A 10228-nucleotide genomic window follows, 5' to 3' on the forward strand; every position below is an offset into this window, starting at 1 on the left:
TGTCACTGTACTTCATGTTAAAGTTTAATATTTGGCTACATTAACCAAGAAGCAATGAACATCCAAAGGAAAAAATAAATATATATGAGTCTTGACCCAAATTTAACCCCTTATACAAAAATTAATTCAAAGTTGGTCACTGACTTAAATATAAAATAAATATTCATAAAACATTTAGAAAAATTTTGTAAGAAAGAAAATCCCTAGAAACTAGAACTAGGTAAAGAGTTTTCAGGTGACACCAACAGCTGAACTCAGAAAAGCAAAAAGTAATAAATTAGACTTATCAACTTGAAAAAATTTAAGAAGTTTTAAAAATTAGAAACATTTACTCTGAAAAAGTCTCTGTTAAGATGTAAAGACAAGCTGCAGGCTGGGAAAATCTATCTGCAAACCACACATGTGACAAATGCCTTTTATTTAAATTATATTAAAAAAAAAAAAAGCACTCCCTAAACTTAACAGTTAAAAAGAAAAAAAGAATCCAGTTAAAAAACAGGCAATGGGACTTCCCTGATGGTCCAGTGGCTAAGACTCCATGCTCCCAAGGCAGGGGGCCCAGGTTTAATCCCTGACCAGGGCAGTAGATCCCATATGCTGCAACTAAGAATTTTCGTGCTGCAACCAAAGATACTACATGCTGCAATGGAGATCGAATATCCCATGTGCCACAGCTAAGACCTGGGAGAGCCCTAAATAAATAAATAAACATTAAAAAAAAAAAAACAGGCAAAACACGTGAACTGACATCTCACTAAAGAGGAGCACTCAGGTGGCAAACAAGAGCATGAAAAATGTACATAATCAACATTTAGAAATATGCAAATTAAAACTACAATGAAAAACAAACTAACTGAAATAAAAAATAGTGATGACACCAAATGTTGATGAGGAAACGGAAGATCTGAATCACTCATACACTGCTGGTGGGGATATATTAAAATGGAGCCACTCAGGAAAACAGTCTGGTGTCTTCTTACAAAAATAAACACAAACTTATCCTACAACACAGAATTGTGTGCTTGAGCATTTACTCTAGAAAAATAAAATCTTACATTTAATTATTTATTAATGATAATTAATCTAAAATTACTTCAGAATAAAAAGCTTTTTAAAAAAATTGCTGAATGTGAAATAAAGATATCTTAAGACAAACAAAAATATAATAATTATTATTATACATCAAATACATATAACACTATATGCCTGACACCATTCTAGATACTTTACATATATTAGCCTATTTAATCTAATTTAATTTAATATGAACTTCATATTAAATTAACCTAATTTAATATGAACTTCATAATTTTGATTAAATAATCCTAATTTAAGGATGAGGAGGTGAAAGTAGACAGATGTGAATAATACTCAAAGGCTCAAAGCTTTCAAGCTTAAGGAGAATTTTCTGTGAGTAACCAATAAAAAAGAAACAAGAGAAAAGACTTACACATAGCTATTAATATTTAAAAGTTTATAAAAATATTTTTTTTAAGTTTATAAAAATATTAACAATAAACTAAAAAGAGGCAAATACTCAAAATGTGACAGTGAAAACACAGAGTATTATGTTATTTGTAAAAAATGATAAAGAGCAATAAGGACAACATGGAGTTTTCGAGACTTCAATGGGCAAAAGCAGAAACAATCGGAACCATTGCAGAGATTTAGTAGGCAAGAAAACAAACTTGACAAAAGATTTGTTCCTGCCTTTGCCATTTCCCTAGTAGACTTCCATTTCCTCATCTGTAATACTGTTTTAAAGGGTCCAAATGAAGACAACGTGAGGTAATGTCCAAAATGCTTAGCATGGAGCTGTAACACAGTCATCAACAAATGGTAGCTATCACTACTTCATAAGATGAAGTATGACTCTCCAACAGAGGTTTAATCTCAATAGCAATTAAAAAGAAATTAAAATTATAGTACAATATCTTTTTTATTCTTTTGTTCTTACTCAGCCTCATTATTAGTGCAGAAAGATACATCATGAATCTTTTCTGGGAGTAATTTTATAGGATTCATTAAAAATCCAATCCACAACAGCATTTCTGAGACTTTATTCCTAAAATAAAAATTGAAAGATCAGAGCAAGCTTAGATATGTTCAGAGAAGTCTTGTATATACAGTTAAAAATGGAAAGCTCTAAATATCCAATAATATTGAAAATGTATGAATTACATATCCATGGAACAAAGAATGTAAGGTGGGATAACATAAAGAAAAGCTATCATTGGTTCTCTCCAGACTAGGAATTTTTAAAAACATTTTTGCTGTTTCCCAACTGTCTTACATTGAGCATTTGCATTTTATATTAAAAGACAATACTTAAAATAATTTAAGAACACACCTGGACTGTGTACTTAAATAACAAATTGAATGAGACTTAAATTTGTGAATATATAGTCATAATACCAGATAAAAGGATTTAAAAAGGGAATGCTTGGTTAAATAAGTTATTGTAAAACCCTGCAATAAAATACTATATAAAGATAGTAATGAATTTATAAATTCATAAACCTTGGAAATTAATAGGACATCAAAGACCACTGTTAACATGAGGATTGAAAACCTCCATACCAGATGTTCACTCAAATGTCATTACAAGCATACTTGGCCAAGCCAATATGTTCACAATAGGAGTGTGGAAAGACATTATTTTGGCAAAAAGTCAAGCTTTTTGTTGACTTTTGTTCCCCGTATCAGCAATGTTCTGCCAGAAAAAAAGATAAGTTATAGACCATGTATATAGTACCATACATAATCTATACATCTATACATGTATCATAATATTTCCTTATAGCACAAGGATGGATAAAACTAAAAATAGATTCAGAAGGAAATAAAGTACAGACACAGATTAAGATATAGATTTAGATATAGATGGAGACAGACATAGATATATAAATATATAGATACAGATGTACAACTATAGAAAAAAGTTTTAATGATAAAATTGCTTGAGGGCTGTTTAGTTTATGAGTCCATGAGTTTCATTTCATGTTTTTCTTTTTTCTAACTTTTTCTACAAAAACTATAGATTTTAGTCAAATATGTATTAAAATAGAACTATGTACAATATGCTATTTTTCTCAGATCATTCTCAATCTCCTCAGTCTCCTCAAGAGTTGTTCTACAAAATATGAAACACACATATCTTTACATCCTCTTATTATAGACATGCATGTCTATAGGATATAAATTATGATATAATAGGAATAACTGTAAAATCCTGGAATCACTGATTCTAAGAATGTTATGAATGAGAGACACTGAGGCACAGAGGTTTGTATGTAAAAGAGGTTTGTTTCAGAGCGGGAGAAACTCAGTTAGGTGTAGCTGAGCAAAATCCCAAGCTAGAGCACTATTCTCCCTTCATCTAATTCTGAAGATTATACTATAGTGTTATTAATTATAGATGACTTCTGAAAATCAATCCATCCTGTTTCAGGGTCTTTGAAGGAGGTTGCTTACTTAGTCAAACATGGCTTCACTCTGCCAGGTTGTTTTGACAACAGTAAACTAAATTCTGCAATCTCGGGGTGAATTTGTTCTCAGACAGGACTCACTGAGCTATTTCCTAGTGTTTCAGCTGATCCCTCCCACCACTTCCATAGACTTCTTCACAGATAGCTAGAGATTCTGAAAACTCACATCTTGTGCCAAAGTTATTTCTGCTTTATAAACAACACATGGGCTACCTGCTCCCAGATTTGCTTGGTCTTGATCCCATAAATGATGGGGTTCAGCATAGGTGGAGCAAGCATGCAGACATTAGCCAACAAGATGTGGATATGAGGTGGAATGTGGCGGCCAAACCTCTGAGTAAGGATTGTGAAGATTCCAGGCCCATAAAAGAGAATGATGATACAGACATGGGAGCCACACGTGTTGAGAGCCTTGTGACGAGCATCTTGGGAAGGGATGTGGAAGACAGCGTGGAGAATCAGAATGTAAGAAACAAAAATTAATAGGACATCTAAGACCACTGTTAACATGAGGATAGAAAACCCATACCAGATGTTCACTCGAATGTCATTACAAGCATATTTGGCCAAGCCAATATGTTCACAATAGGTGTGTGGAATGACATTATTTTGGCAAAAAGTCAACCTTTTTAAAAGAAATATTATGGGGAAAATTGTACAATAACTTCTCAGAAAGGCAATCACACCGATTTTCCCAATTAGTGTGTGTGTAAGAATAGTGGTGTATCTCAGAGGGTAGCATATGGCAATGTAGCGGTCAAATGCCATCATTAGCAAGATCCCTGACTCAGAGATGAAGGTGGAATGGATGAAGAAAAGTTGAGTGATGCAGCGATCCAGGGAGATCTCCCTCATATTGAACCAGAAAATAGCCAAGGCTTGAGGGACTGTGCATGTGGAGAGGACAAGGTCTGCTCCAGCCAGCATGCAGAGGAAGAGGTACATGGGTTCATGGAGACTCCGTTCCAAGAAGATAATGAAGATGAGCAGGCTGTTCCCAAGCAGGGCGATGACATAGGAAATGAAGAACGGGATGGAGATCCACATGTGCTGGTCCTCAAGGCCAGGGATGCCCAGCAAGTGGAAGACTGTGTGGCTAACACTGCTGTGGTTAGAAGCAGTCATACCTGGAGCAGATGACATGGGACTGCACTTCTTATTCACAGAAATCGAGGAAAATATATATTCTTTAATATATTCATTAAGAGGGATCATACAAACACTTTCCAGTATTGTTGCCTGGAGAATTACATTGACAGAGGAGTCCGGCAGGCTACAGTCCAAGGAGTTGCAAGAGTCAGACACGACTTAGCAACTAAACCACCACCACCATACAAACACACTTTGTGACAAATATACCAGGAGCTTTTGGCCTATTTCACACTCTCCATCTTTTTTGAACATGCAAATCATAGGAAATAGGCAAGGGTGAAAGAATATGGTCTACACGCCATTGAGTGATAGCCAACTACACTTACCTCCAACTAAATAAAGAGATGCTATTATATGTATTTCTCTTTCAAAGAGAAAATTAAAGTACAAGGAAGAAATCAGTATTTATGTCTGATAAACCCGTGAACATATTGACACTTGAACTTGACCTTGAAATGATGAGCTTATCATAAATTATGAATGAGAAGTGAGACATATGATAGCACAACACAAGGTAAATATACAGATTACTGCAATAAAGGAAGCTCCTGGAACACTTCCAGCGCATAGTAACAGGCACTTAAGATTTTCATAGGGGGTTGTACAGGCAGATATCCATGATTGTTAAAGGCCTTGATCACAACTTACACTTAGACTCCATCTTTTACATGGGGAGTAGCCATTAGATGTCTTGAAGCAAGGAGTTTACGATTATACTAGTTTAGAATGATTACCCGTGAAAGTTTATTAGTATTTGACTGAAGAGTCTGGTGCTAAAAGATTATTCATATTCCAGAAGTAGAATGGATCTAAATATAATAAAGCCACAAAAAGTCACTGATATTTATTAAGCATTGTTTTATACCAGGGATTGTAGTATGCAGGTTAATGTTATGTATTCTTTATGTAGGGAGTAGAAATCCACTCTAGGAAGTGGATGTTATCTCTGTTTCACACCTAAGAAAAGTGAGACTCAGAGACTATGAATCACCTGTCAAATTTCACAATCAACAATTGATAGAAATGAATTTAGATCTTCTAACTTCACTATCTACAGTTTGCTTAATTGTGAAGGGAGTCATGAAAGTTCTAAGGGGTTACATAGACAGGGTTTCCATGGCAGAGATGAGGCACCCGTGATGTTCCCACTTTAAAGGGCTAAACTTAGAAATAAATGAAATTGGAAAAAGAAAGAATTTATTGCTGGAGGGCAGGGGGTTGCAGTAGTTGGTACGTGGAATATTCTTCAGTTGATAGAAATGAATATATGATTTCATCAATTACTTCCTACTAAACACTTTTCTTCATCCATGAGCTTAATCATTCAACAAGTACATTTTGAGCAGTGACTATATTTCAGGCATCATACCAGGTGCCTGAGTCCTATTTAGACAGATGATTTGAGAGAATGGTGGATATGTAAGCAGATGAATTTTGTAAAATGTTCCAGGTGTAATGGACCCAGATGATACTTCTGAGAAGACAGCCATGGCGATCTACCTTTCACAGAATGAAGAGAAATGGAGCCAAACAATGAATACCCTCTTCTTGGGGTTTCTGAGAATATTTAAGGGATATCTTAAAATATCTATCTCAGTGGCTAAGGTATATTTTATGCTCATTATTTCTTCCACTTCAGCTCCTCCTCTTAGTGACCCTGATGTATCATTCTGGGGAGGAAAATTGGCTCCTAGTTCTCATATCTTTCAAGATTCCCTGACTGTTTCCTCAAAGCTCCTTAAAATGTCTGGTACAGGGTAGGTGACCACAGTCTCCTGCCATTCTCAGGGCTCCTTTCATAGTTTTCCAAGAGGAGACTATAGTCTAAGTAAATATGTTTTCTGTTTTCTCATCTCTCATCTAATTATTAGGATACTTGTCATTTATTGAATTGTTTCTCATTATTTACCACACTTCAGGATCCTTCATCTAGCCCCTACATGCTTTCAACATCCCTTTCCAGATTCCATTCCCCACATCTGCTATAACCAATCAGATCTGCACCTCTGGTCTTTACCATTCCTTGTCCACATATATCAATAGTCTCCAAGAGTCCTGTCCCTGCTGGCCTGTCTGGGACATGACACTGGCCCAGTCCTTATCTGGGTCTTTCCTGGTGGCTCAAATGGTAAAGAATCTGCTGCAATGCAGGCGATCTGTGTTTAATCCCCGAGTTGGGAAGATCTCCCGGAGAAGGGAATGGCAACCCTCTCCATTATTCTTGCCTGAAGAATTTCATGGACAGAGGAGCCTAGCGAGCTAGTCCATGGGGTCTCAGAGTTGGACATGATAGAGCAAGTAACACACACACACAGTCCTTCCTTGATTCTGGAACAACCCACTCAACAGATATTGAATTCACTCACCAGCTTTCGGCTGAGATTATAGAATCAGACAGACAGGAGATCTGTTATGTGACGGTCAGGAGTAGGGTTGTTTATCTTCCTTTGTGGAGCCCTTGAGGTAAGCACATCAGGACTCCAGGGACAGAGCTGTCTCTACCAGCCTCACCCTCTTCCCACGTGGGCTAAATCACTATGACCATTGCCTATCTGCCACTCTTTCTTCTACTTCTCTTCATTTTTGCTTTTCTCAGGTTTTTCTGATATAAAAGCCTTTTCTACCTAATCTAGCCTTGCTACAGGCTCATTTTAATTAATATGAAATCTATTTTCAACAGGAATATAAATAGTTGTAATTTGAAGGCACCAATGATTTTTCAAGTTTTGCTAGTCATAAAAAGGATTACACTGAAGTTATACAGTATTCATCCCCTGAGTTTTTATAAGTTTCAAATTTGAGTCATGAATTATGTTTAACTATTACCTGAGGCAATATAAAAATGCATGCTTAAAAATTCATAGAAGAGTCATGAGTCTTTATTAACTTGGACATTTGTATTTCTCTTCCCTGCCTCCTTTAACTGCATTGAGTATTTTCAATTTATGTTAATTTTTGATTGTGATGTATCTAGATGTAGCGTTCCTTGTTTTTTATACCATGAAGTTTTTCAAGAGTTTTGAACATGTAAATTTTTGATTTTTACCTAAGCTGCCAGATTTCAGTCTTTCTCTCATTTCACTTTGGGATCCCAACTACATGTGATCTTGTGATATGGTTGCATTATTATCAAAGAATTTTTTCATTTTTTCTTTCTTCTTTAGTTGGTTAATTCTATTAATAAATCTTAAGGTTAATTACTAGAAACACAATTACCTTGGTCAAACAATAACTGCATTTGTATACTAGTTTTACTAGATATTGAAAATTCCCTCATAGTGATTGCACCATTTTTGATTGTTACTAGCAATGTATAGGGGCTTCCCTAATGGCTCAGGGATAAAAGAATCTGCTTGCAGTGAGGAAGATGTGGGTTCAATCCGAGTCAGGAAGAGCCCTTGCAGAAGAAAATGGCAACCTACTCCAGTAAGAGTGTCTTTTTTCTCATAATCTTTCCAGCAGAGTGTATTGTCAGGTTTTTGAACATTATCAACCTGCTACTTAACCAAATGTGGTTGACCATGTACAAAAATGGCTGTCAATCATTGTTCCATCTGCTGTGCACACACGCCACTCCCCTATACATGAGCAGTAGCCTACTCTTCAACCCTCTGAATTAGAGATGGCCTTGTGAGTTGCTTTGATCAACAGAATAAGTTTGAAGTGATGTGTGAATTCCAGGGCATATGGACCTTGCAGCTTTCATTTGCCTTCTTGGAACCCAGTAGCCATTCAGAAAGCTTAGGATAGATGAATAAAAGACCATGTGGACAGAGATCATAACGAGGTCAATCAAGGCACAACAGCACATGTGACTTCAAAAAGATATAGAATAGTGAAAGCAAATTTGGAAAAGAATAAAAGATAGAAAACTTAATACTAACTTATTTCAAGATATATTATGAAATCACAATAACCAATACATACAATACTGATATCCAGATAGATAAGTAGATAAATGGGAAAGGACAGAATCCAGAAAAAGATTCACATATATATGACCAATTGAGACATGATGAAGCTACAAAGCAATTTCAATGGAAAAGATGTCTTTTCCACAAATAGTGCTTGGAATGATTGGATCCATATACAAAGACATGGATTTTGACACATACCTTGCACTATTTCTTTTTTAAATCTCAAAGCAGTTCATGGACTTAGTATAAAATCTAAACTTCTAGAAAACTAAAGAAAAATTCTTTGCGACCTTTTGTTAGGAATGTTCTTAGATAAAACATCAAAATCAAGATGCATAAAAGAAAAACTTGCTAATTTGGACATTATTAAAATTAAGAACTCATCCTCTTTGAAAGACTCTTAATAGAGTAAATAAATAGAAAAGACAAATATTAGAAGATATATGCAAAGCATATATATAATGAGAAACATATCAAGAATGTATGAAAAAACTCAAAACTCAGTAATGAGAAAATAAGCAACAATTTAAAAAAAATGATCAAAGACTTGAAAAGACACTTCATCAAAAAAAAAAAAAAAATACACAGTTGACAATAAGAAAGAAAAATAAGATATTCAGCATCCCTAGGCATCAGAGAAATTCAGATTCAAGTCACAATGAGATATTTCACTTGTGCATCTATTAAAACACTTAAACAAAATCAAGTTATAGCAAGGATGTAGAATAACTTCTACAATGATAAAACAGATGTTAAATGGTATAATTACTTTGGAAAATAGTTTGGCAGTTAAAAAAAAAAATTAACCATTTACTACCTACCATACAACTGAGCCAGACATCCTGGAATGTGAAGTCAAGTGGGCCTTAGAAAGCATCACTACGAACAAAGCTAGTGGAGGTGATAGAATTCCAGTTGAGCTATTCCAAATCCTGAAAGATGATGCTGTCAAAGTGCTGCACTCAATATGCCAGCATATTTGGAAAACTCAGCAGTGGCCACAGGACTGGAAAAGGTCAGTTTTCATTCCAATCCCAAAGAAAGGCAATGCCAAAGAATGCTCAAACTACCACACAATTGCACTCATCTCACATGCTAGTAAAGTAACGTTCAAAATTCTCCAAGCCAGGCTTCAGCAGTATGTGAACCGTGAATTTCCTGATGTTCAAGCTGGATTTAGAAAAGGCAGAGGAACCAGAGATCAAATTGCCAACATCCGCTGGATCATGGAAAAAGCAAGAGAGTTCCAGAAAAGCATCTATTTCTGTTTTATTGACTGTGCCAAAGCCTTTGACTGTGTGGATCACAATAAACTGTGGAAAATTCTGAAAGAGATGGGAATACCAGACCACCTGACCTGCCTCTTGAGAAATCTGTATGCAGGTCAGGAAGCAACAGTTAGAACTGGACATGGAACAACACACTGGTTCCAAATAGGAAAAGGAGTTCGTCAAGGCTGTATACTGTCACCCTGTTTATTTAACCTATATGCAGAGTGCATCATGAGAAACGCTGGACTGGAAGAAACACAAGCTGGAATCAAGAGTGCCGGGAGAAATATCAATAACCTCAGATATTCAGATGACACCACCTTTATGGCAGAAAGTGAAGAGGAACTCAAAAGCCTCTTGATGAAAGTGAAAAGTGGAGAGTGAAAAAGTTGGCTTAAAG

At 35.6% G+C, this 10228-nt stretch overlaps 1 protein-coding gene across 1 annotated transcript; it reads right to left on the reverse strand.

Annotated features, from left to right (window-relative positions):
• Positions 1-3668: 3668 nt before the first annotated feature.
• On the reverse strand, positions 3669-4961 carry OR52B4 (olfactory receptor family 52 subfamily B member 4). Its single transcript, XM_015474725.3, has one exon. The coding sequence runs from the start codon at positions 4701-4703 to the stop codon at positions 3669-3671; it is 1035 nt and encodes a 344-aa protein (XP_015330211.2). The 5' UTR covers positions 4704-4961.
• Positions 4962-10228: the final 5267 nt, after the last annotated feature.

This window comes from Bos taurus, chromosome 15 (assembly GCF_002263795.3).
Source record: "Bos taurus isolate L1 Dominette 01449 registration number 42190680 breed Hereford chromosome 15, ARS-UCD2.0, whole genome shotgun sequence".
NCBI lineage: Eukaryota > Metazoa > Chordata > Mammalia > Artiodactyla > Bovidae > Bos > Bos taurus.